This window comes from Pseudopodoces humilis, chromosome 6 (genome assembly GCF_049639895.1).
Source record: "Pseudopodoces humilis isolate 2021_Gansu_Grassland_sample_001 chromosome 6, ASM4963989v1, whole genome shotgun sequence".
In the NCBI taxonomy this organism is placed as follows: Eukaryota; Metazoa; Chordata; class Aves; order Passeriformes; family Paridae; genus Pseudopodoces; species Pseudopodoces humilis.
In genome coordinates this window covers 61010035-61037786 of record NC_142205.1, presented here as the reverse complement: position 1 = coordinate 61037786, position 27752 = coordinate 61010035, and the positions used below count along the sequence as shown (strand labels likewise).

At 36.9% G+C, this 27752-nt stretch overlaps 1 protein-coding gene across 4 annotated transcripts; it reads right to left on the bottom strand.

Annotated features, from left to right (window-relative positions):
• Nucleotides 1–257: 257 nt before the first annotated feature.
• On the bottom strand, nt 258–27752 carry CLGN (calmegin). Of its 4 annotated transcripts, none has more exons than XM_005525563.3 (16): nt 27549–27752; nt 21244–21422; nt 20392–20462; nt 18558–18616; nt 16380–16521; nt 16108–16189; nt 15170–15362; nt 13147–13336; nt 12430–12543; nt 11375–11531; nt 10272–10487; nt 8666–8785; nt 8354–8492; nt 5614–5688; nt 3395–3501; nt 258–1318 (listed from the first exon to the last, which is right to left on the bottom strand). In XM_005525563.3, the coding sequence occupies exons 2-16, from the start codon at nt 21403–21405 to the stop codon at nt 1244–1246; spliced, it is 1902 nt and encodes a 633-aa protein (XP_005525620.2). In that variant the 5' UTR covers nt 21406–21422; nt 27549–27752; the 3' UTR covers nt 258–1243. The 4 variants fall into 4 exon arrangements, with proteins under 4 accessions (XP_005525620.2, XP_087912466.1, XP_087912467.1 ...); XM_088056340.1 differs by lacking the exon at nt 27549–27752 and adding an exon at nt 27475–27492; XM_088056341.1 differs by lacking the exon at nt 27549–27752 and adding an exon at nt 27296–27315.

Genomic DNA, 27752 nt, shown 5'->3' with positions numbered 1-27752 from the left:
AATTAACTTTTGAACACTTTAAAACAAGCATTTGAGGACACTGGCTTCTTCATTAGGGTTAAGCATTCATTTCTTAGAGACTTCCATGGAATCTGCTGTGAAAATACTTCTTTTGAAAGCGGGTAAATTTTATGACAGGCACAAGAAAATCTGTTAGATTCCTTATGAATTAATGTATTTCTACTTGTTTGTAATGTATGACTACTTCTGCTAGCATTTACACATTCTACTACAGGCAGCTGCCAAGTAGCAAGAGGTTTCTGGTGACTGAAATTTTATTGTTTAATATACAGCTGAACTTCAATGAAACCAAGTTTCTTTACAATAAGCAGTTTATTTAAACTATGAGAATGCCCAAGTTACTCACATTGTAAAAAACTTAATCCATCAAAAATTCTTACGTATATCAGTAAATTCCATATTAAGCAAGAATTAATAAATATTTTAAGGTGACAATATACACTTAGCAAGTATTCTATAAACAGGTTATACCACTCTGGTTTGGAACATGAGAACTATAAAAGTTTGGAAAAATCATCTGTATATGACTTCTGCAGATTTGATACCTGCATTCAAGAGTAAAACAAGTCACATCAATTACCACTTGTATTCTATTTTAAAATATATCTTGAAAATAAATTACTGTAATCAATGCCTTAAGTGAACAGGTGACCACCCATGTAACAAGATCAACTAAAATAAATAAATTACAATAAAAATTGTTGCTAGCACAAAATCATCATACAAAAACAATTATTGCATTTAGCTCTGCACAGAAGAAAATACCTTTTCTCAGCAATGTGAACTGCTATAGATGCTACATCTAAACTACCATCCTCTTTTTAGCTGAAAACTGTAAACAGCTTGTTTTGTGCTAGAGCTACAAAAGTATTATGATGCATTCATTTAAAAAATATTGAGTAAGTTTATTTCCAACTAATACTAATTTCTAAGAAACATCGAATCTTCACCTAAAATTTAGCTGGTCAATTTGTAATTTCCCTTTTATTTTGAATTTGAAATACCAGTTAACTCTTTACAGATAGCATTTATCATTAAAAAAACGGACTTGAGGAAGTTTGGGGTGGCTAAAGCAGTCCGAGAATTAAAATAAAGAGGTTAAATAGCACCCCACCCCCGCTCTTTTCCCATCAAAGCTCAGGAATTTTCCAGGCCCACTGAAGTGGCGCATCAAAAATTACTGTCACTGTCTCTAGACCTGTAAACACCAGCTAGAAATAACTCAGTCCTTTCGTACTCTTCTTTTGCGCACTGATTTCAGTGGAGGATCTCCCATTCCTTCATCTGCTTCTTTCCTCTGGAAAAAAAAATAAATTCAGCATTAACATTTTAAACCTATTTTAATTATTGAAACTGCCATGCTACTCCTCTTCCTGAATTCTCCAGACATTTTATCACTAAATGCAGCACTTAAGTGATAGGACATTTTTTTCCACACTACTAATCCAATGATTAATAAAGTGGGTAGAAGTCCTTTCCTTTCTATATTCAGAAGGAAAAGAATAGTATGTCTAAACTGATCTCAGAAATTTGTTTTTGCCCATGTCTTCGCTGGTTTAAAAGTATTGACTTTTAAATTAATTTAGTAACTTCCTTAAAGTGCACCTTTCACTATTTTATTTCCACTTCTGAAGTAAGACAGATTTAAAACATTTTAACTGTTCGCTTTGGAGAGCTACAAATCGAGCAAACTGTCCTTAAATCAGATGTAGTGTTCCCAGTTTAAAAGCAATGGACTTATGGAGGCACAGGAAAAGCCTTTCCAATGTGAAATCCATTCTCAGGCCATGCATTGCTTCCTCACTTTCCTGCATCACCTAATGGCAGGCACTTCTTTAGAAGGAATAGCTGATAGAATGTGGCCCAGCCTGAGTGTAGGACATAGGGTACATGATGTGTTCCAGACAGCTCACAACAGGAACACCTACACGCTGAAAACATTCACAGAAAAGTAAGCTGTGGCCTCACTGTGACACTGTGTAGTGCCACAGACACATTCGGAGCTTGCTATTACTTTCACGCAGAGTCATGTGACTCTTAGCAGAGTTCAGTAGATACTGTATTCCTGGGTAAATGTACAAGGAAAAGAAAATTTCTTACAGGAACAAGAGAAAATACAGAATAAGGGGTAATTAACAAAGACTTTTAGTGCTGAAACAATGAAACCTCATGCAAGGTACAGTTTCCTAGAAGAGTTTTACATGAAAATGAGTTAACATAACATTAAACAACTGCCTTAACCTGGAAAGTGACTCATTTAGGGAGTGACAAGCACAGGTTGATCAATGGGTTGATCTAAAGCATTTCAGACACTGCCAGCTTCTAAATGAAAGAATAATGAGTAGTTGACAAACAAGAAAAGCACAAATTCTATTCTAAAATGATATTTTATGAAAATAATTTTGTAGAGTATCTGGCTGACTGGATTAATCTGCAAAAGAAAAATGAAACTGCAGATGCTGTATTCAAAAACAGTATTGTTATTTTGCTTAAAACCTTATTTTGGAATAAAAAAACCCCAGAATATAACTGTAAAACGTAAGGTTTTTCTAGTCTCGGGAAAAGGCTATTCAGTTGGAAGCACATTTTCGATCAGTTAAGAAGCACAATGAAAACTGACCAATCTGCTGCAGTATCTGAATTTTCAAGACTTGGAATTCATTTAATAATCTGTTACAAACTACACTCCTGTAAAAACATTTCATGTGTAGGGTGTAGGAGAAGGGTTTACAGGCAACTTTGCCCCTGATGAGTTACAGCTGTGTTAATTACCAAAAACAGCCTAGGCCCTTAATAGGTCACAGGTATATCCAATAAGGATGAGTGTGATGAAAGGGTGGGTTGGCTAGTCAGGGGAATAACCTGAGGAACAGAAGGAACTGAGGTAATGAGGAACGATCCAGAGGAGGACTAAGAGGAGAGAAAGGATGGACCAAACAGGGACTGACCAAATCGGAGAGAGAATTGCAGCTGTGAGGTCAGTCTGAGTCTGCAGTAGGAGCCCGCAGACAGAGTCTACAAAGGAAGCTTACAGAGGGAGCTTTTTGTAGTCAGAGGCAGTGAGGAGCTGGAGTCAAATTATAAGGAACAATAAACTGGGACCCTTTCCACATTGTTGAACAAGGGTGTATGTCTTACCTCAATTCTATCTCTAATGTGAGCCCTGCTGCGACAGTAGGGAGCTGCCCAAACACTTCTGTACTATAACCTGTAATTATGCATTTGAGGTGTCAAACTCAAAAGAAAGAGTATTTCTGCCTTGGGATTTGTTTTATGGCTCAGTGGTAGAAAAACACTTGAAGGCAACTGGGCTTAGTTAGAGGTATGATGGCAGACAATAGCTAGGAGAAAGTAGGGGAAAATGCAAACTTACCTCATCATCTGAATCAGATTTATTTGATCTATCATCACCTTCTTGACTTTCATCTGGAACTTCATTTTCTTCTTCATCATCATAAATATCTTCACCACCTTCATCTTCTGCAGAAGTAGTTAATTTTACTTTGTAAACAGAACTGTATTACAAATACATTATATCCAGACATACTAATAAGGAAAATAAGCCAATTTCAGTCCTAAAATGAAAAGCTTGTTTGGAATATACCATAAAAACATCTCTGAGATATAGAGAGTAGAATTCTCATGAATTAGTAGAAAGTGATAACTGCCAGATTTAATAAACTACTTTAATAGCTCCAACTTTGCCTCTTGTCATAATAGCCCATACTGCCTTCAGACTTGTTACTGACTTGATTAATGGACTTGATTTATTTTACTTTAAAGCTAGCTATTGTACTGGACAGTTTTGAGACCAGAGTCCAAAACAGGACAACACAGGCATCCAAAATCTGACTAAATTCTGATTTAGATGGGGAAGTACAGTATTGCAGTTATCAGTCATCCAGCATGGGAGACACCTACATCCTAAGGGTACTCCCCTTTTCAGCAGGGAATTCTTCTGATATACTATTTTGATTGAGAGATAAGCAGATCTTTACTCCCCCCTTCTTGTGCATTTTTGCAATGCAGAAACTAGTCAGAAAAGCACTGTACTCCCCTTAGCTCACTCAAAGTATGTCCAGCTTGCACTACTACTGCACTACCAGTACCATTTACAATAATTTCTATCAAGAGAAACCAAGATATCTTAAATCTGACAGAAAGGATATTCATTGGCATTTTGCAACTTAACAGTCTGCCAGTGGCTTGTTTAAAAACAGCAGTAAAGTAGTTCTCAATTCTGTCCTTGTCAGGACATACCTACATCTCAAAAGCACCACTTAGGTGTGAAAAAAAAAAGGGAAAAAAAACAAAAACAAATACCAAAAATACAGATTTTTGTATTACACCAGAATTTGTATCTTTGGTATTTGGTTTTTTCCACACCAAATTCTTACTGCTGCATCTCAGTTAAACTGAAACAAAAGTATACATAAAAATTTAGAATGCAATCACATATCAGACAAGACTCTGCTGATTCTTGGTGATGAAAATCTAGAAATACCTAATTTGTTAAACTATTTGAGACTTCTGTAGTAGTACCAAGAACTCTGGCTGCAATATAACTATAAATTGAACCAAACAGAGCTTCACTAACTCTTATGAAGTAAGAAGTTAGTTTTGCCATCTGTCAATATACCTGGTTCGTGTCTACTATGGCTCTATTTCTATTATCAAAAGGAGAAATATGACCAAGTAACAAAGATCATGGTTTAAGAAAGATGTAGAAAAGTATCTCTGTCCTAAAACTAAGGCCTTAATAAAAGAGCTTGACAGAAATTCACAAAACCTTTGCTCATATTCTAATAAAGAGATTGGAAATGATAAATTAGGCAAATTCATCTCTTCCCATAAGTACAAATTTCAGTAGAGGGGGAAAAAACCCCAAAGAAAAAATACTTCAGACATCAGAAGCTGTAGAACCCAGAACTATACTATTTAAATTTTAAAATTTATCAAATAGCAATTGAAGCATTATTTCATATAAATAATTGTAGAACTTGACAAATAAAGCCTGTGCCCCTGAAATTCCATTTTGTGGCAACATTCTTTTACTTCCTGCAATATCTTTTTAGAGGTCAAGGAAAGCAAGGAGGCAAAGCATACAAATAGATAAAGCCAAAAAATTAACATAGAACAAAATAAAACAGTAAATCCCATGGACAATGCCCTTCAAGAAGTACTCTGTCAGCAACTCATTGTCACTGATGTTAAAGAAATCACCAAGTGTTTCTAAAATTTGGTGCTGTGCCACACTTCCTTTCTCAAATGATCCATACAATGTGGATCTAAAGTCACTCAGTATTCCACAGCTCAAAATGCCATTGCCTTCAACTCCAAAAAAAACAAAGGAGGAGGTAATGACTATGAAGGAAACATAAAAATCATAAGGAGACAAAGATACTAGCAGAAAATATTTATGACTACAGATTCCATAGGGAGAAATCTCAGGGGAAACTTGCATGTGCACCTGATGGAAACTGGCATAAACCAGCCTGAAGTCCTACCATCAACAAGGATGCAGAGGGAAGAAAACAGATAGGAGAGACCCACTTGCAAGCCCTGGCCCAAACTGCTTCCTTTTCCTACTACCTGAAACGGGAGCCTCTCTTCCCATCTTCTTTGTATCCTTTATAAGCTCTCTTTTTGTTTCCACTTCTCTTCTCTCTGTAGCAAAAAGAATCAGGAAAAGGAGGCAGAAGACAAATTCTCTAATGCTTTCAGATACAAAGAGGCAAAAGAGCAATAGAAAAAAGGGGAAGATTTCAACCCGCAAGCTTAAAAGGTGGCAGGAAGCTAAGCAATTCTTCTTAAAGCAAGAAACCATGAAGTCATATAACAGCAAAGTGTAATCTTTCTCTCTGAATCCTAGAATTTATCTGAAAATGCTGGAATAGTCATACAAAAGCTAGCTAGGTTAGTTTTACTTTTTTTTTTTCTCCTTTCTCCTTACTTTTAGTAACTAAAAGTAAAGGTCTAAAATAAAACCTACCTTTGCAACACAATGAACAGCTGTTCCAATTAACAATTTAAGAAAGCTGTAGGAGCTGAACAATGTTCCTCTGCAATTGCCTGGGCCTTATTTCTAACATAGAAACATACATTTTAACATATTTATTAATACTGTTATTTATACATTTTAATGTATTATTTATTAATACTGAGTTGGGGTTGGGAGAAATTACCCTTCACTATGATGAAAACATGCTCAACTGAGAGAATTTTTGTATTAAATGTTACAATGGGGATTTGTTAGAGGCTTGCAAGTTTCTGTGAGGGAAAAAAAATATCTTAATACCATGGAGGGGATCTTGAGTCACCTTCAGAAGTAAAAGAGAAGATTTTTCCCAGGGAGAAAAAGGATCCCATCTGGAATTTATTACAGTACACAAAGCCAATAAAGTTGCTTAAAAAAAGACAAGCAGGAGTCAAACAACTTGAGAAGGCTGACCTAGAACAGATGCTAGAGTTAAGAATAAAGTAGGTATTTATTAAAAGGCCTTAAAGGATACACCTTTAAGTACAGTACAAGAGCCTGGCCAGAGCTACACCCAAGATGGACCCAAAATGGTCACAAAATGGACAACTGGTCACAAGGTCTCACATTTTTATAAGTTTTGGTCCATCTGCATATCAGGGTTAAATGTCCAATTACAGTTTCAGATTATGAAGCTTATCCTTCTTGTTTTCTCTCTTCAGTCCATTGTTGTTTATGGTTTTGTGCCTGAAACTTGTAATAATTGTCCTTGGTATCAAGCTATGAAAGGAATTGTTTTCTCCACTCACTCTCTGAAGAGAGCTCACTAACGCTTAATATGAAGCTCAAAACTACACACCTAGGCAGCACAGAATCTGAAAAATATGAAAGCTAAAATTTAAGGCATCAATGTGTTGAAATTAAATTAACTGACTGACTTAACAGAAGAATATTGGAATTGAAGAATGGCAACCTTGCAGCAGCAGCATATTAAGTACAAACTATGATCTGCATCAAGACTGGGTAGAATAAAACAGAGTCTGTAATTCAGGAGCAAAGAACAGGTCAAGAAGAGTAAGATCAAAAGGAAAATGTAGGAAGATACAGTACTGAAATTATGTACCTACAATTTAAGCTAAAGTAAAGAATGTATATAGCATAACCAGAATAATTAAGTGCCTTGGTAAGGCGCTCGAATAGCAAGGCAGATGGACTAAGTTTGGTGTGGCAAGCATGTGCCAAATATGTACTCAATTCTGTCAGTACTGGCATGCAAACTGCTGATACTGAGTAAATTTTTAAGTCATACAGACAGAAGCCATCAACACTCATGGAACATGGTGCAAAGACAGACAAAACTCACCAAGTTTCAGTCAGTAATAAAAAGTGATGTCAGTACCAAGACAAAAACCCCAACAAAACATGAATATCTGCTATGTCTCTAATTATGCATGCCAGTCCCTTGTCACTTTCTTTGCTTTCACCAAGGAAGAGTGAAATAAGAGACAGAATCTTGCAGAGCTCTGAAGCTAAAAACTTTCTCAAAGTCAAGATAACACATTGTAAGTTAGGTGCTTTGGTTTTTATTCATTTTATAGACACAGAAATGCTAACAGCACCTCAAAGCTATAGCTGAGTAGTACCCAATAATCTTCAATACCATGGGATGATTTTATCTTTGGATGCTGAAGTACAGTTCAACCTACTGAGTCATTAATTTCTCCCTTGGGCAGTAGGACACACTTCTGCAGGCATGCAATAGGTTGCTAGAAAGCAGCATGAAAGAAGCTGCAGACTTCAGCATGTCAAGCCTACTGCATTTTCAAGCTTTAACAAGAATAACTCAAATCAGCCACCAATAGAACAGTATAACCCTCCCACAGAGGTATAAGCGGATTTCTGTTAGAGACTTAAAGCTATTCCATTTATTGTATTTAATTATTTTATTAGTTTATTAAATTTTATTCAATTTATTTTATTTTAAAATTTAATTTTAAAGAATAAAGTGACCGTAATTGCTTCAGGTACTTTTATCGGAATAATTAAGATGTATTTAATATATGAAATATATAAGGGATAACATATGTATCACTGTCTACGAATATAAAAAATAGTGTTGGAAGCATGTTCATTTCTTGAAAGTAAAAAAATGCTGGGCATACTTCTGCTTATATTTATCAGAGTTATTAGCCATGGGATGCCACTCACTGAAAGTTATCAAAGAGGAAAAAAGGCTCAGAGCAAGGCACATCTCACATAGTCTAAGATAACAGGCTGCAATTATTGGCAATGCAATCTATGAACTAGTTCTATTCATGTCTTTAACCAAACTGCAAGCTGACACACTCATCTTACCATCTTCACCAGTATCTTCATTTTCTTTTTCCTCTTCTAGTTCATTATCTTCCAACTCTTCTGTCTCTTCCTTTAGTTCTCCCTTTGTAATTTGCTTAGATACATCAGGTTTTTTGAAGTTAATATATTCATCTGATTTCTACAACAAATTAAAAATCTATTTATTTTCCAACTCTAAGAATTAAACAGGCACTGTAAGCTAAGTAATACCAGTGACATATTAAAAGGGCGTATTGTTGCACAGATGCTTAGGAGTTTCCAAATTAAGTATTAACAATAAAACCAAATAAAAATATAATAAATTTCACTAACCTTTCCTGGCCAGCAGAACAACACACTTAGACCAACAGGGAGAGCTAAAGTCAAGATGTAAAGAACCCAGAGCCATGGGTGTTCTTCTGCAGCAGTCACCAATTGACTAAACATACCAGGCTGTATTTTAAAAAAAAAAAAAAAAAAAGAAGCATTTATATCCCTCTTAACATTTAAATAAGTTTATGAAGTGTACTGTATACATTTATATTGTCCAAAACCCTTCCTTACCTTTGCTTTTTAATGACTAAAACAATATTGCATTTGAATACTAGTAAAGCAACAAATCTACAAATTGCAAATAAATGTTCAGTAAGAAGGAACAGATGTACAACTCCAAACTTACCAGACTGGCCACAACTCAACTTTGTAAAGTAACATTTGGAGACTTAGCAACCTCACACTTTACACCCTTCCCACTACTCTATTTTTGCTGCACACTGTGCCAACTCAGCTGAAAGCTTCCAAAGCATCAAAAGCCTGAGGGCAGCAGTTCCCGAGGAGCAATGTTGGCTCCACCTATACTACCACCTTCTCTCCTTTGACAGCCAATTAATTATTCAGGGAGTAAACTGTCCTCCCAGCACTGCTCTGACTTATGCAGTAGAGACACTTAGGCAAGTGTCTGGTGCATCTCTGTAAGAGGTACATCAGGAGCTAAGGAAGTTTGAGAAGCACAGTGGAACAAGGGGACTCAGAGGAATTTTTTTGCCATTGTGTATACAGGTACAGATATAGGTTCAGACATTAACCCAAACATTTTGGAAAAGGGCAAGGTTGTGTGAAGAGACAGCTTTCCTGCTTGCATGGACAGATATGCTGTTGCTACTTGCTCACTCTGTGACAAACAGCAGCTGTAAGGAATTGGCCACATTTGCCACCAACCCATTTCTCCTGCACAACTGTAGCCTGCTGTTGCCATTTAATCAAATAGAATAGAGGACTGTTATACAGAAACAGAAGCGCAGGCAGCCACTAGAGGGTCCTGTGATCCCATATGGCAAGGCAGATCCATCCCACAGCATTGAGAAGAGAGATGAAGGCTGTCAAAGTGCAGTACACAAACAAAATGTGGATACAAACAGAACAGAAGCAGCTCTATAAACACATGCAGTACTTTCAGAGCTGCTTAACACACACCTAAGCAGCCAAAGGCCTAAAATTATTAAACCGAAACAAACACTAGACTATTCATTCCTCATGGGATGGAAGCATCTAAAGAATATGTATCATGGATATAGCCACAAGGGAAAACAGGGGGTGAGGGGTGGGAGGGGAAGTCTTTGAGTGTAAGTAACTCAGCCTTCATTCTTTCACTTGCTGTCAGGTACTGAATTTCTAATATCAATTTGAACAGCAGAAGGCTTCACAGGAAGTCAATTTTTCACTAGATGTTTAAGTAAAATGCAGTACTCTTTTAACCTCAAGAAAATATTCATCTGGGAAAGGTAAAAAAACAAACTACAAGACAGAGACCCTATCAGTTACTCAGAAAAATTATTAATTGCAGACAAATTAATACTCTGTCAGCACTGACAGAAAATTCTTCCAAATACCACAGCTTCCTCACTTCTTTCTAGTATCAAGAACATAGTAAAGTTTATACCTCATTAGCACTTGCTACTAATTTCTTCAAGCCCCAGCTATCTGCTGCCCAGCGATCTGCTACTTCTTTTTCTGAACATATGATGAAATTATCAAAGTAGATATCAGATGTCATAGACCAGAGCTCTAAACCAATAGCACTGACAGTGGTCATCTTGAATGGGTGAAGATCTTCAAAATAGTCAGGATTTGGTATTTTCCGAGGGCTCCAGATTCCCTGTTAATGGAAACAAATTTAATCACATTACCTAGAGCTCACCAAAAGAAAAACCTGTGAAAGAGATTTCAAAATAGTAAGAACTTTTATTAAAAAAAACCAAAAACAAACAGTAGAGTTTAAAGTATCTAAAACAGAACTGGAAATAGCCTGTAGGATTTTGGCAGATGGGTCTCAATTTTATGGCTTAGGGCAGACCTCCTAAGTAATTTTTTTCTTTTTTACTGTAGAGGTTGCAGTAATAACTGACTTTTACCAGAAGTGTTAAAGAAAATTTTAGGGAAGGAAAATTCAGCCTTATGATACCTGTGCAAATTAGAGCCAAATTTTGTTTGCAAACCTGCTTAGGACTTACCCTCAGAGATATCAGATTCAAATACTCCCCAGCCTAATAATAATAACTAATACAAAGTAACTCTCTTTAATATCCAGCTGATTATACCTCTTATATTTGGAGGGGAAGAAGGGAATTTAATTATCCCAAATTGATGCTTCCTCTAAAATTGAACTAGTAAGGAAATCTGCTTACTGAAAGGCCTCATTTGTTAATATTAAAAAATAAACTAATTTAAAAGATTCACATTTGAAGTCCTCATGTAATTCAGAATACAATTTTCTGAAGACCATACTAAATAAATGGTACCAGTGCAAATTGTAAAAAAGGCAACTTTAAACAGGCAAGTTGTTTTAATACAGGATACATTGTTGTTTCCCAGCATACTTCAAGGGAAAAGAAAAGGAAATTAAAAGCAAAAAAAAAAATCTCAAATTAGTGAGGGTATTCAGACTCATTGTAAAATCAAAAAAGCCTAAGTAAATACTATTTTTGACTTACTTGCTCTGCTGAACTCTGTATCCTTTAGCAATGATCAACATTTGGCTATTACCTGATAGTTAGGATTATCTATCATAGGTGCTCTCCATTTTCCTTTATACTTTGGGTTATTCTTCATGGGATGCACCCACTCTCCACAACCAGGTGCAGTCTCACATTTTGGATTAGGGATCTGAGGGGCTTCCCACTCCCCATCCATTTCTTCATCCCTAGAGAGGAAAAAAAAAATTATGAACAACTGCTTTAAGATCATCCACCTGTCAAACACTGGCAGTCTGAAGTTAGGGTCCATGTATATTGTTGTAACAACCTCAGAACTCTGACCACCTCACAGAACTTTACCCAACAGTATAAACACTTTTTTAAGGAGTGCTACACCTCCTTATTTAAAGGTCACATGTTCATAACTACCACAGCATGACTGACTTCAATTACATTTCTGCCTCCACAGACAGCTTGAAAGACTTCTACCCAGGATGCTTAGAGATCCCTTTGAGACTTATATTATGATTTCAAGTTATCAACTTAAACTGTATCAAATTCTTTCGAAGAGGACCTTCATATTCTGGTTTTACTTATATATCTTCAGAAAACAAAAAGCAAGGAGAAGTTTGTGGTGGCTACCAGCTGGCCTGGAGGCCTCTCAGTCTAAGATAACCCTAATTAGTACTTGACCAGTCTAGGCCATTAGGGAAAAGAGGTAAACATCCCTAATAGAAAGGCAGTGTAAACCTGGGAGATTTAAATTCAAACAGCACCAGTCAATTCCTGGCAAGCATGGATGCAGACAGCTGGGTGGTAACCAAATTCAGCTAATCAGGACCAATCATGCAGGTTTTCAAAAACCATATAAAAAGGAACTGCCCTCAATAAAAATTTGTTGTTGCCACATGAACTATGCAATGTCATGTCATGTCTGTCTCAAATGTGACATGAGTTCATGTTTTTATTAGAAGCAGTTCCCCACACCAAAAAATATTTGGCCATACCTTACACATTCCAGCCTACTACCTCAAAAGACAATGAGATTTGGACTGACTTCCATAACTAATAATCTGCCACAGAGAACAGTCTTGTCTACAAAACACATTAACAACCTGCACTTACCAGTCCTTTGGTTTATTTGCATTAGGGTCTGGAACATACTGTGGTTCATCATCAAGCCACCCCTCAGGCTTAACAGCATCAGGATCTTCTATTTTGGCAGGTTCATCTTCATCCCTTCAATTACAGACTTATGTTAGAAAATACAGCAGCCTGAATTTGGACCAATGTTCTGTTCAGAGAACTACAACTGGCATGAAAGGGATTATTTTCAAAAACATGACAGAATTAGACTCACTGATCATGAGCATTAGACATATAATTAATTACCTGCTTATAAATATCTGGGTTATATTTACTTTTTTTTTATTTAATCCATAAATCACTGGTAGTAAATGGCAGGTGTCAGTCAGGTCTTCCCACTGAAATTTTCCCAACTTTTCTTGAGTTGCCATAAGAACAGTAGTTCACACAAAAGTATAAATTCATTGTAGATTAAGACTACATGGTAGAAAAAACTTCTTATTCATGTGTAGCAACCTTAGTTACTACTTGCAACCATGCAGGGTACAAAATCAGCAAATAATGATTTTATTTGTCTCCTTAGAACGTGACCAGATCCTTACACCCACCTCCATTATGTTTTCCAACTTCAGTGCTTTTAGTGAAATGTATTCCTATTGTCACTAGCAAACCCCAAAATAAAACCAGTCAAATCTTTCAAAAAAAAAACAAACCTGTATGTAAAAGACATTGTAAAAATTAAAATATTCCCCTTACCAGTCATCTGGTTTGACAGCATTTGGATCAGGTATTTTTGGTCTCTCATCCCAATCATCAGGTTTCTTATCAGTAGGATCCTCTATTTCTTTGGAAGGATTTACTGGAGGAATCATATTCTCAAGAAGACTTCCTTTACTGACAACTATTTGGTCGATTAATATTTCAAATGTATCATCTGGTTTTAGCACTAAATTGAAGAAATTTATATTGGAGAAATAAGGGAGCCATTTAATTTCATGGATATATTTAACAAAAACTCTAAGCACAGACTAAGTCAAATAACAGCAAACAGGATCCTCACTAGCAGAGGAGACAGACTCCTCAATCAGGCACTAGATCTGGACACAAAAACACTGCCCTTGAGGGGATGTATGACCAGCATCAGGCCCCCAAAGATGAAACTTGAAGAAAATTCAGTTGTTGAAATACATCCAAACACATTCTAAGAGATTTTTCAAAACCTACCAACTTGGCCAAAATTCTGTGTTTTTACTTCAAAAGCACAAACAGTGAAAAAAAGAATCTCTCTACCCAAAAGGCATCTCTGCTACTAAATTACAATCTCACACTTGAAAGCATGGGAACAAGAACTGTACCAGTAACACAGCAGACGGATCAAAGCAGTATTTTCTATCAGGTTCTAACCTCTAATAGCCATTTCCCTCCAATGCCACATTGCAAATGCTTAAACATTTGAAGAGAATTTCCTAGATGTTAGCAAGTGTAAGTAACTGAGAAGCCAAGGTCACAGAACTGAGCAGTGTCAGATTCAGTATCCAGATGTATCCAGATTTATTTCTAATAGGCACTTATAATAAATGTGTTCACTGGTTAAATAGCAGATTCAACTGTCCATCTTACATAAGGAAGATTTACTTAGTAAAAGTAATTACCATTCCACTTGTATGACTGTTTTCTAAAGACAGGTTAAGAAAACCAGAGTAACAGTCTTGTAACAGTTTGATCATATCTAATAATGGCCTTCCAGCCTGAAATTTTTCAACAGTACTAAAATATCCATAAATGCAAAAATGAAACCCCCATAACACCTTTAGATAAAATACAAAGAACTAATTTTTAAATTCCTGTTATCAGTCACATAAATGCATTGGAATCACATCGCTCTATGGAGTCTGTTTGAACAATTCTGAAAACAGAATAAATGCAATCCAAGTTTAAGTACCTTGATTCATAATTTCTAACAAACAATCCAAATACAGGAATGCATGCATTCCTTTATTATGACATTCCTATTATCTAAAAATATAAGTTTGCTGCGGCATACTACAGCAATCTGTTTTAGAAACCACTAAATTTGCCAATGGCACAGCACTTTAACATGCCTTCTGTTATTCAGCGGAAGTTCAAAGGTACAGTCAGTTTGGCTGAATTTGTAGCATGCCACAGATTAGCCCATTCTCTGATTGCTATTCTTCCTCAGAAGTTAGAAAAAGGGAGTAAAAATCAACTTAACTTTCATTTCTCCGTACAGTTCACTGGTACAGGAAAAGTTGTCACATGAATTAAAACCAGCCCGTACTCATTTACTTCAGAATCTGTGCTAACCTATCTGTTCATGCACACTGCTTCAGATGCAGGTGTTGGTGGAAACTCTTAACACGTGGAAAAGTGGTGTGTGGCATGCTACAGATTTAACTGCATTCCTCTGAACTCTGACACCTTCCTAGAATATTGGGCAGTTGTACATTTTAATATCCTTTCCCAGTAAATATAGTTTTATTACAGTAATTACTGAAGGCATTTATTAGTAAAAGCTAGTAAGGGTGATATGTTTTTTCCCGTAATTGAATATTAAGCAGTAGCATCTGAAAGCTACTTTTATGTCCTTTAGTTTAACCCAGTCATCAAACCATTTAACCCAAATCATTAAGCAACCACCCTCAGAATTAACAGGCTATTACAAACAAAGACTCGATTACCAAGCTTCAGCAGACAAAACCACATTTTTAATCTCTCCAATTTAAGAACTGGAATTCCACTTTTAAGAACTAAATAATACCAAGAGTATATAGATGTGTCTTCTTGTCCAAATAGTATTTTTTTAGGTCTACATCAGGACGTTCAGCATGTTTTTCATCATACTCTCCAGTTTTAGGATTCTTATGTCTGAAGATAAAATGTAGTTTGTAATCTTCTCCACATTTATCTGGTCCAAACATAATAGTGTAGGGTGTTTTGTCAAAAAAGTATTCCTGTAAAAGCAAGAAAGCTGAGAACGTGTTATACTGGACATTTTATTACATCTCTTTTGGTACTTCTTTTTCTTGGCAGAGAGCATAGTTACCTATTTCTAACAGGTAAATGAAAAGTGGTAGGGTAAATCATGAAAGGAACTCAACAGTCCTCTGGAGTTGATTGGTGCTCTCTGTTCTCAAGGAATGGACTAACTCTCAGTCTCTTCAAGGCAGATGGATACATTTATACCTTTAGATTTTATCCTTATGTTCAGTAGGAATGTCTGTCACAAATCAAAACCCAAATATCTCTCTCCCTCTACAAACATTACACTAAAAGATGGAAGGGAATTAGTTACTGTTCTTCTTTACAATTTTATTTTCCAATAAAGATAATCCCCAGGAAACTAATATCCTGTATTTTATCAGTACGTTTTTCTGTCTGCATTAAGTAACAGCAACAAACAACCCTGAAAATATCAGATATAATTATTCTCCTTCAAAGTATGTTGTTTTACGCAGTTATGTCAGTATCTTTTAGCTATTTATGTTTTTTGTGTTCGGAATACACAATAACACACATGTGCTCTTCAAGAAAAAAATTGTTTTACAAGAGTTAAGATCCTGTGGCTTCTACTAATACAGGAAGTCATACTAAGCATACACAAAAGTCCTCCATCCTCGATATCAGACACCAGCCATGGAGAACCAAGCTGTTCCCCAAATGAACAATTGATAGCAAATATTAAGCAAGAGGACATACCAGATTCAAGTCATTGCTACTGGAGAGAAGTTTAATATATGCACCACCACAGTCAATGCCTTTTTGAAAATTCACTTCATATCTGGGCAAAGAGAAAGTGACAAAAACATTTTGAGTATCAGAAAAATAAAAATTAACTGCTAATCTGCCATTCTAATTATGAATATATTGATTATATGTGTATTAGTACCTACTGTCAAAACACTTCTATGTAAGCAGAATGTTTTAACTTACTAATAAGCATCAAATAAAAAATCTGAAGGATTACTTACTGAACAATCAAAGGTTTGTCATCAAAAACAAATGCTTTCGTTAGCATTGCTGATATTGCATGATACTTTGCCACTGATTTTAACACTAATCCTCTGTCTCCGGGCATTGCGTTTTCTTTCAGCTCTTCTACTTCCCATCTTCCTAAAACACACACACACGAAGTCTTTGAAAAAATGCAGTCTGATGTAAAGAAATCACAGCCTTGTTGAAAGCAAAGAGTTAGCAACAAATAAATACTAGTTGCCAAAGCAGAGAAGAAATGTTGGCATCTTATGTCAAAGATGTTATTCCTTGTTCTCAAATTTACAAAAATCGGTAAATAAACTTTAATACTGTAGATCTGTATTTTTACGCTGTGGTATCCTACGATGGCTAGATGAACAAAATATTTCTCTAGATTCCACATTTATTTCTACCATCATCACATAAAAAACATTAATCACAAAGCACTGTGTAAAGCATCATTACTTTTTTCTGCTTACATAGAATTAGAACCTCTTGAGTCAAATCTAATCACAGGCTAGATGAAGTTCCCTCCTCCTCCCCAAAGTCTTTCCATAAATTATGGTCCAAAACACAGTCTACAGCTTTGAAAGTAGAAGACTGTATATGTATACATTCTCCAACTTTGGGAAAAATACAGTTGAATACACATGTGCCCAATATCCAAAGAATAAGAATTCTTCTAAAAGGGCAGTTACATTTTCTCAGAGATTAACAGGACAAGATTCACTGGGTTTTCTTCCAGGAAAGAACACAGCACCAAAGCCCCTACTTCTACAATCCACTGTAATCTTGAAGAATGCCTGTGTCAATGTAAAAAGGAAGAAAACATCAGGAGTTCCTCAGCATGTAATTTAGAGAAGATTCATAATTTGTGATATGCAAACTTCATTCATAAATGTGATATGAAAGTGATTTACTTTTATTCAGCTGACATGTGATTAGTCAAAGTTGTTAAGGAAGGGCACATATCAAAGTCATTAACAAATTCCTAGTTTCTTCTAGCCTAATAGACAGGAAGGAGGAAAATTCCATCCACTTCAATAGTGTTCCTTCCTGGAAACTAACACCAAACAATAATGCAAGGCAAAACAAGAAGACTGAAAAAAAGAAATGGAAAGTAGTTAAAAAAAAATATGTCTGTATCATAGACTTTATTAAATGCTGAATTTTCTGACTTCAAGCAAATATGACTGTTCAGACATTAAAGACAATTTTTTATCTCATATGAAGCCAAGTAATCAGAGATACCTCATTTCTCATAAGCATCTCATCTATGTGGCTATCTCCTCTGCAACTTCTTAATTTTACCAATTACCTTTGGTAACCACTACATTTAGAATCCTCAGTTCTACTCTGTTCTGCACACCGAAGTTCTTCAAGTTATGCTCCTTTACCACTTTCTATTAACATAACTGATTTCATTTGACATAAGAACAGTAGCAAATACTTCTCTGTTGCAGTAGGAACTTCTTCTCTTCTCCCCACTCCCTCTTGAATGAAATAAACTCAGGCTGCAAAATTATTGCTGCAGATCATACATCTGCCAAAATTTTAAGCAGCCAATTCTAGACTAGGAAATCACAAGTGCAAACTGCAATGGTTAAACCATCAGTACAATGTTTTCATTATTGCTTTCCAAATTTGTTTTGGCTACTCTAAACTGTTCAAGAACCATTGAAGAGCCCTACATCAAGTACTGACAATCTGAGAAAGTATTTTGAAAAAAAACATCATGCAGTTTTAACTTTCTTGCTTCAGAGACTATACCAAGAGACCAATCCATGAATCAGTAGCAGGATGGATGGAGCAAAATGGAACAGTGCTCTAGAAAACAGTTTAACAACTGAAATCGAAGTGGTAAATCTCTCTCATATGATTTCAGAGAAGACAGTTCTAAAGAAACAATACTCATAAACAAACAGTATTAAATATTCAGATGCCAAAGGGTATCCAAAGGGCAATACATTGTTGGAATGACAAAAAGTTATCTCCACGCTAAGCAACCCAGTGAGCAACATTTCAAATCTCAGTTTCAGGATAACAGTCATTATACAAACTAACATTCTTGACCTATGCCATCTAGATATTCAAAGGTAAGTTCTGTGTTATTTCTCAAAAAGCAACAGAACATCACAAACTACACAGTGGAGGTAAACATTAAAACTGCTTACCATCATACTTAGCAACATTATCATCCATGTCTTCTTTCAGAGTTACAGACAACACCCACCTAAAACAAAAATTGTACTGGTCATTGGTCTATTTATGCAAAGCTGTATTATTTAACAAACAAAGGAAAAACAGCTCTTGCTTCTAGGCTGTGAACTTGTAATACTGATTTTGAGTCAGCATCATGGAACTGCATGTAGTTCAAAGAACATGCAAAGAAAAATTAAAGACTAGTCTGATATAGCACTTCAAAGTATTTCCTAAAAATGTAAATGAATAGACAATTACAAGTCTAAAGTAATCAAATTCCTGAATTATTTAATTCTGAATAAACTTCAGTTTTATACACCAGTTCAGTTTGGCAGAATGGAATATGCATATAATATAAAAAATGCACAGAAACTAGCAAGCTTCAAGTATAATACCTTCAATATGATAAGGAAAGAAAAAGAAAACAGCCAAAGGAATCTTAATTTTATCTGACAGTAACAGTACACATGCATAGCAGAGGACACAAGGGAATGGTAAGCGACAAATGCAAGGTTACAAGTGTACTGCACACAGGAGATCCAACAGGGCAAACACACTCTTGATTTCCTCAATTCTATGAGCAAGGCACACTTGACTATCTCATTAAGGTTATCAAAATATATGCACAGTCTCCACACAAAGTTTCTTTAGGAAAAGAAGAAGAAAGAAAAAAAAAAAAAAGGAAAAAAAAAATAAAGGCAGTCAAACCTCATCTGGACATACAGTGGTTCTATCAGGAGCCATACACAGGAATATCTTAAGCCAACAGTACTGCTGCTGAACTCTTTATTGTATCAACCACAGTAATTCATTCTTATGAGTTATTCTGGAAAGAATTATTTTCATTCATTCTAAACTATCCTCTGCATGGAGTGATTCAAGGATGAGTATCTTTGTTGCTTGAATTGTAGTCCACTGTTAACAGAGATGCTGGAAAAGCTTCACGGTATAAACAGCAAACTAGATCCTTGGCCTACCAAGAGAGGGACCAGTGAGGATATAAAACATCTCTACAAGTTATGTGAAAGATTTCCAAGGTCCATTCTCAAAAAGGCTACTCTATTCTTATCTAGTCAATTTAGATGTTCTCTTTTCCACACTTTAGGGAAGAAAGGCAACATGTGGCTTACTTTCTTATAAATCTTTCCACTGTACTCAGTCTTATGTAAATTATGCATAGCTAGACCAAAAAAATCCCAAGCATTGTAGCTAAAACTTTGAACATCAGATTTAGGAGGAAGACAAACTAGTCTTCGAACACATCTCAAAAAGCTAGAAACTTGGAGGAATTATATCATTCAAGTACCTCCATTAAATGTTTGCATCTGTTAATCAAGGCTTTCAGTGATTTGTTTGGTTGTTTTTTTAGCAACCATTATCAACTATTTAATATTTCTTTTTCTGTCATCACAGTTGCTGCTTTTGCATTTAGCATTTAGAATTGACACATACCTAAGATCATGTGAAAAGAAAGAGATTGCTACTGAAATGTAATGGCACTTCACATCTCAGCTAGTTAAACCAAACCGGCTAAAGCTTTATATTATTTTTCTTAATGACCACATATCCAGAGTTTATTAAAAGCTTCCTTAAAACACATACAAAAAATATATTTAATATATTTGAAATGTTAAGTGTCCAGCTTAACGTTATGATGTATTTGGAGCAAGTATTAATAGCCTTCCCAATTCTAATCACCATAAAAATAATTTTTTAAGATAGTAGCAGAAAAATGAATACAAAGTGTTGCCACTGTAAGTTAAACTGCTGGAAGTAAAAGTTTATCATTTTAAGGCATAAGCTTACCCAGACAATCCTTCATCAAAGGTTTCTGTAAAATACACTTCCCCAGTTGGCTTTGGAGTCTGGTACACAACCTAAGAGATATGTACAGATACACATCCCAACATAAATTACAATTTTTCATTTGAAATCCACTCTCTTATCTCCAGAAGTAATCCACCCAGGCAGACCAACAGATTTTCTTCATCAGAAATACCTAGCAGCATAAAACCCCTTCTCCCTCACCCACATTTCAATAGTTTGTGTGCATCCCTCCAACAATGAGCAATCTCACACCTCTGAATTTTAAAAGTTGCTTCCTCTGTTCAAAGCTCATAACTAAAACTTTGTTACATTCTGTGTGAAACAAAACCCCAAAGTTTTTCTGAACTTGCACCAAATCTACTTCCTCCCTGTTTCTTTCCTTGTATGTTTTCTATTCTTCTGTTTTCCCATCTAGTGTCCACATCTATTCTGAAGAATATCATACAGATTTTCTTGTAATAAAGACTGTGCAAAAAGGCAGATGTGACTGATGAAGTCAAGAAACTGGTCTAAGGTCAAAGTCTCAGTGAGACCAAGGTGCTTTCCATTTACTTCTTTAGAAGTGGCATGTTACAACTTGCAACAAAAGGTTCTGTATCTAGATTGAAGAAAAACCTTCTTCATGAGTATCAACCACAGGCAGGAGATTTTACACTTGGGCATAAGGGATTCATTCATTAAGTTTGCCGTGTATGTCACATATAGCAATTGAAAAACTCAGACTGCTATATTTGAGACCCACTCAGCTGTCAAATGCAGATTAACTTGCTCTAGTTGTAACTATGCATCTTGTATTTAACTAGATTAAACTAAAGACTTCTGTAATCTTACCTCTATAGAAGATTTATCTCTGTCAACATCAGCTTCTTGGGACTCCTTGTCAAAATTCTCCACTTCAACATCTGCATCCAGATTTTCTTCGTTTCGCATTCCTGCAGTCACTGAGCTAATTATCAGGACACCCAAGCACAGCCAGTCCCACTGGAAGTGCATCTTGGTTATCTGAAGAACTGAAAGTTTTAGCATTTAAGTATCATTTTGAGAGCATTATCAATACTGTTTCAATTTTACCCCAGACTTTCTCTAAAATGAAGAAAAAAAAAAAACACATTAAAATAATGAGAAATAACTATCAGAAAGTGTTGTCACTGTAATATGATCTTAATTTGCTTTTTTAAATTTCTTATTACTGAGCCCTGACTCAGACTCTCTTTTCCCTCCTGTTTTCCCTATGGAAGTGCCTACAGCCTGTTCCTTTACCTTGCCAAGTCGAGCAAGAATCTGACTGTAATGTATATGCATTTTTAAGAACTAAGCAAGACTGCTTTTATTTTTCTCATTCGTAAACAATCTGAACAAGCAATTAAATTGAATCAGTCTCTACAATGCAGCAGTAAGTAGCATCCTTTTCATCAGGAAAAATAAAATCAGAGATTTAGAATGTATTATTATCCACGGCCAGAACTGCATTTGTATTTGCCCCTACTTCCAATGACAACATTTAGAGAAGTGCAGAGTGTATACTGGCTCTAGCTATAAGTGCCAAAAGAAAGTATAAGATGGTTTCAGAAAATATTCACTGTTTCAAAATTATTATCCAGTAATTTTTAAGTTAGGTAGATCAAGAATTTAAGCTTAAATGCAAATACCTTCCTAATTTCAGGTAAACCTGAAAATCTTTAATCTCTATAAGTATGAATGTCAACAGCAGACAACTGGTCTAGCCTCTCAATTTAATCTGCCATGAAAAAGATTGTTGCCCAGTATTTTTTGCTTTACATCTGTAAGAAATACAAATCCAATTTTATGTTAGAGTATCCAGTGGTTTGAGGAAGTGCAGTGTCAAAAATGCCTATCTAAGTTTCTTCAAAGGTCTTGCAAAAATGCTTTTTTCCAAAATCATTTTTGTCTGAATTTGGAAACAGAATGAAGTCAGATTCTTGACACATGTGCTGGTTTTGCATTAATTGATTCTTGGTGAGGAGGGAAAGAACTAACCACAGAAGTGATTTTTGAGAGGAGCTGTTAAGAGCTTCCTCCATGCCCGACAAAACCAATCAGTGACTACTTTTGAAGATTGACTCAGTTAAACCACTTAATTACGCCTCCATGAAACACATTTTCAAGACAGGCAAAGCCGGGAAAATTTCTCTTTGCTTCTGGCCTTGAAGAGGTAACTGGGTGCCGGTTGGGCTGGCCCTGCTCTGCCACGAAGCGTGTTGCTGCTGAGTTCTAGCCTGGCTGCTGAGATCCTAGCTTCCTCCCCCACAGCATGGCCCCAGAGAATCTTCCACTGTAAACCGCTCCAGCCACCGTCCAGCAGAGATTACATGGCCCTCCATAGGCCCTGGGTGAGATACTAACTTTTTTACTGCACAGATGAAACTTGCAAACATTAACCCTCTCTCAAGTGAGAGAAAAGGACAGAGTGAAGACATGTAGAGAAACAACATGGAGACACCAAGCTTGGTCAGTAAAGGAGTCAAATCTCAGATGGAAGGAGAATGAGGAGATATCTTAGTATTGGGCTGAAATTCTGTTGTGAGGGTATGCTGAAGATATGATTGATACATCAGACTCTTTTCCCTGTAACTCATGGAATACATTTTGGGGGGATGTAGTGTCCTAACCACAGCCATGAACAGAGGCCTCCACACTGAAGTAAGCATGTGTTGAAGTAGCTGTGATCCAAATGAGGAGCTTGAACACAGAGAGGTAAAAGTGATGAAGACCCTTTTGTCCCAGGGAAGAAGAAGATGATCTCTGTTCTTGGAGATGATCTCATGGATAGATGAAGAGAACCTGTGCTTTTACACAGCGCATCCTTAAAATAACATCCCAATAAGTTGACATGGCCCGTGAATGCAGCTGTGGGAAGGCTGCAAAAAGATGGGAGGGACTTCACAATTGCATATTTCTGGGAAGCTGGTATTAGTGGAAATTAAAAGCCATGAGAGAACTGTTTCCTGTGGAGAAGTCTCCATGGCATGGCAAGAGAGAGACTCCTCTCTCTAAGTGGACTGAAGAAAGATTATTTTAGAGGTGGTAAACTGACTGAAAATACCAGGTTTTGTCTCTATATTGCCATTGGGAAAGGAAAGAGGAGTTTGGGGGAAGAGAAAGTGTTCTGAAAGCTTTATTCTGATTCTCATTATTCTTTCTTTTAGTTCTGTTAATAAACTTTTCTTTTACCCTTTAAAGTTTTGAGCCTGCTTTGTCCTCCTCCTAATATATATTTCACAGCAGAAATAATAATATTATATAGTAATATAATAATAAATAATATAAAATAATAATAGTAAATAATTCTAGTGGGTGCATGGGCATTTGGTCAGCACCAAACCCACTACATTAATTGGTGCACTGGCTGGGAAACTCAAATTGGCAAACCAAAACCACTACAATACCTCTGCACAGTTATTTATCACTTGGTTCTTACTGATTTCTATTCAAAGTAAGCTTAAATAAATGCTGGTATTTATTTTGCTATTGTAAGACATTTTCAAGCCTTGCATTACTTGTTGCCACTTCCTTTTATACTAAATGCTCTGGTGCTGAGGTGCCTTTTGCACCTGAGAAAGCAGCCACCTTCTCAGTTACGTCATCACTCCTCAGAGATTGAATTGTTTACTGCTACAACTCTATAAATATCCCAGCAATTATAGATACTATCTTATATTGAAAGTGTATCTTTCTTTCTTTCTGGCTTTATCAAATTTGTTAAGCAATTCAAACACTGTAACTGCACCAATAATTATTTCATCATTAAGTTTTATCAAGCAACGCATATAGAGATCAAACAGTATTAGGGCTCTATTTCTTTTAAGATCTATTAATTTAATATTAACTGCATTGCTTATATTTAGAGCTAAAACACAGGTTTATCATAATGAAGTGTTTCACGCAATAGTACTATGTCAATACTAGGAAGTTATCAAAAGCCTCTTTTTTTGGGACTAACACTGTTTTCCACAAAACTACATTAATCATTTTACCATTTTTTTTTAACTCTCCCACTACTATCCACAATCCCTGCCATTCTTTGTGGGACTTTACAACCTTGCTTGAAGATGGCAAATCTGTGGTTCCCTCCTTTTTCAAGTGATACATTTTAATAGTTATCTGCAAATTTCACTAGGGCTTTGTATTTGACTTTTTTTTTAAATTCCTAGTTAAAAACTACAGATAGTGTTAATTCATAGACCTCCTTAGCACTTAAAATTATCTTGCCCTGAAGATTTGAAGTAATTGAGTTTATCACAGGTGAACATTCAGTGTATTTTTGAAAACCTTTGCCTGAGGAGTATCAGTTTTACCAACCCCATTTTCTTGTTCTTTAATCATCACATTAGGACAAGCAGTCAAAGAATTCCATATCAGTACCTTCTGGACTCCTTAGCTCCTAGATAAAGTGTCATATATTAATCAGGTATCTTGCATTTTTAGCATACAGCTTGCCTACCTTACCTTAGGTAGCTTGTCATGCAGATGATGGTCTCTGCTTCTCCTAAAGAGAGGAAGAGGTACAACTTTCTCTTCCAGTACATTGCAGGTGTGTTTGTGTATGCTCCAAAATGCTTTTCACTTATGTAGCTGAAATTTTATTGTAATTAGTCCCATTCACTTTTTTTCTGTACACAGACTAACAAGGGCATCCAAGAAGTCACACTAGTACTCACCTTCCCAAACAGGTCTCGTCCAAAGTTTCTGATGCTTTCACTTTGTTCCCACTGAATCCTATCACTACTCCCTGATCCCACCTAGGACTTCCCTAATTTCCTTCAGCTTTCAATTATATCTCTCACTTATTCCTTACAGGAGAAGGCACATTTTAACCTTTGACCTTTTGATAGGCTTTTAAAATAATCCCAGAAATGCTAAATATGTTATCAAGACCAATTACAGCTATCACTCAACTGCCAGGCAAAGATGGTTTTAACCAAACCATAACATCTTTCACATTTGGGAACTCTACCACACTACAGTCTTAGAATATAAAATAAATCCTTCAACTAAGCCAATGAGTTTCTAGTCTCAAAACAGAACTTCACACTATATGTGGATGCTAAATGCAAAAAGCAAGCATGAACAGAGAGCCTGTGTGAAACTAAGTCACACAAACTTCTCACTCTGGCCTGAGAAAGCATAAGGAGGAATCCAAACAGTCCTTGGTAAAGGACAACAATCTCTGCAGGTGTTGTTTAGGATCCTTGTTGTTTACTTGCAAGAAACAGTCAAGGGGTGGTGTTCCAATTAACCAACGATAGTGATGTGTAAGTTTAATGACCAGTGAGTTTTACCTCTCGGCCCTTCTTGACCTGTCTATACATGAAGATCAAAGATAATAAATCTTGCTTTCTTGGACGATGCAGCTAAGATAGTCAGTGTCATGCTTCTCACTGTTCCTAATATAGTGCGACAACTATACATTTAGTTATCTTTAAAACTTACTGAACTTTCCTAATTAACACATGAAGATCTATGAGAAACTTTTCTTACTCTATTTTCAAGGTGGCAATGAAAATAAGCCAAAAGGATTCCCACTGTTAAAATTTCCTCAGCAGAACAATGCAAATTAAAAGAGCCTATGGCTCTCATGAACAAATTAACTATAAGTCTTGTCAATGTATCCAAGTTCAGACCTGTAATTTTAAACACGCATTTTGCATAGCTTGGTCACTTTTTACCATGGGTAACCACAGCCCAGCTACACATCAGAAGGACGTTTAAGCTGTACTACTGCAAAGCATGCTCTAGGGACCTGCAACAGTGCTGCAATATCAGCAGAATATTGCACCTAAAGTAACAAGCTGCTTTTTCTGAGACACAGACTAGTATTTATCGAAGATAATGGCATAATATGCAAACATATTCTGACTGGATATTACAATTTTTTTTTCCCCATGAGGACAAGTAAGCAGAGGTACAGGCTGCCTAGTCTTGATCCTTGGGGTTTTCCAAGACAGTCCAGATAAAATCTCTCAGCAACCTGGACCAGCCTCAAGGCTGCCCTTGCTGCAAGCAGCAGGTCAGGAGAGACCTCCTGGGGTCCCTTCCCACCTAAATAATTTGATTTGGTTTGCACAGTGCAAATGTGTCAACTTTTCTACCCCTGCACCATGGTCTTTTGCATATTGTATATGTGTCATTAAGTTAGAGGCATCATTGCTCCATTTGCTGCAGAACTAAGTAAGAGGTCAGGATCTTTTATATTACTAACTTGTTTTTAGATTTTGAAAACTGTCATGCCTTTTCCATGTAACTCTCACGTAACTCAGAGTTCTGGATTCTCAGAAAAAAGGAAGACAAGGGAAGAAAAGAATTCTTATTCCCTTTCTTTTTTCTCAGAAAGGGAATAAGACAGGCATTCTCACTCCGAAATCCAAAGCTCCTACATCCAGTATCAACACATGGGCTTTTCATAGGGCCAAATATCAATTCCATCCAGGGCCACAAAAAGTGGAGGATTTTTTCAAACATTCCTTCTTCCATCCGTAACCATGAGCTGCTTAAGACCTCCCCCATTCTGCTACATTGGTATCAACCTGACATAAGAAAACAGCCAGCTAAAACTGCTCCATGAACAGCATGCAGGAATTTTTACGCAACTTTAAATTTTTCCTTTATTGGGTGTGCAAACTGTACTTCCCTCCCTTTACCTGAGATATTAAGCACCCTGTGCTGGAATGGATGCCGAATGTGAAATTCAGCAGTTAATCCAGCCGCAATGCTACACTCCTGCCTCGAGATATTTTGCTGCTACAATGAGCTCGACTAAAACCTTCAAGAAGACCCTATATTCCAATTTAAAAAACAGACGTCTGGGTCAAACGGCCACACGATATTCTGTCAGCACCCAACACGAATCCGCTTTTTGGGATACCTCGACGTGACAACGAGGGCCGCACGACGAGAACGTTGACCCGCGAGGCCGCGCTCCTCTTGCCCAGTCTCTGTTAAGGGGCCGAGCTCCCAAACCCTCCCCTGCGGCGACTTCACCCAACTCCCCCCCATCCCACCTCGTCCGTGAGGCGCTGGCGAGCCGGGGGCAAAAACACCCACCGGGGACTGAGGCGAGCGGGGCGGAGGAGGGCAGCCACCGCCCCCTCCCGTCGCTACACGGGATCCACACGCACCTCCTGCCGGAACCGCAGGGCTGGGCGGCCGCTGCTTCTCCCGGCCTGGTTACCGAGCACCGCGACGCCGCTCCTCCCACGGCGGACGTTTACTGGCGGTCCCGGCGCTGCCCGGCCCGCGGCGGGCGGTTACCGGCGACGGGAGCCGGAACCGGGCCCGGCCGCTCGTCCCGGCGCATCACCGGCCGCGCACGCGCACAACCC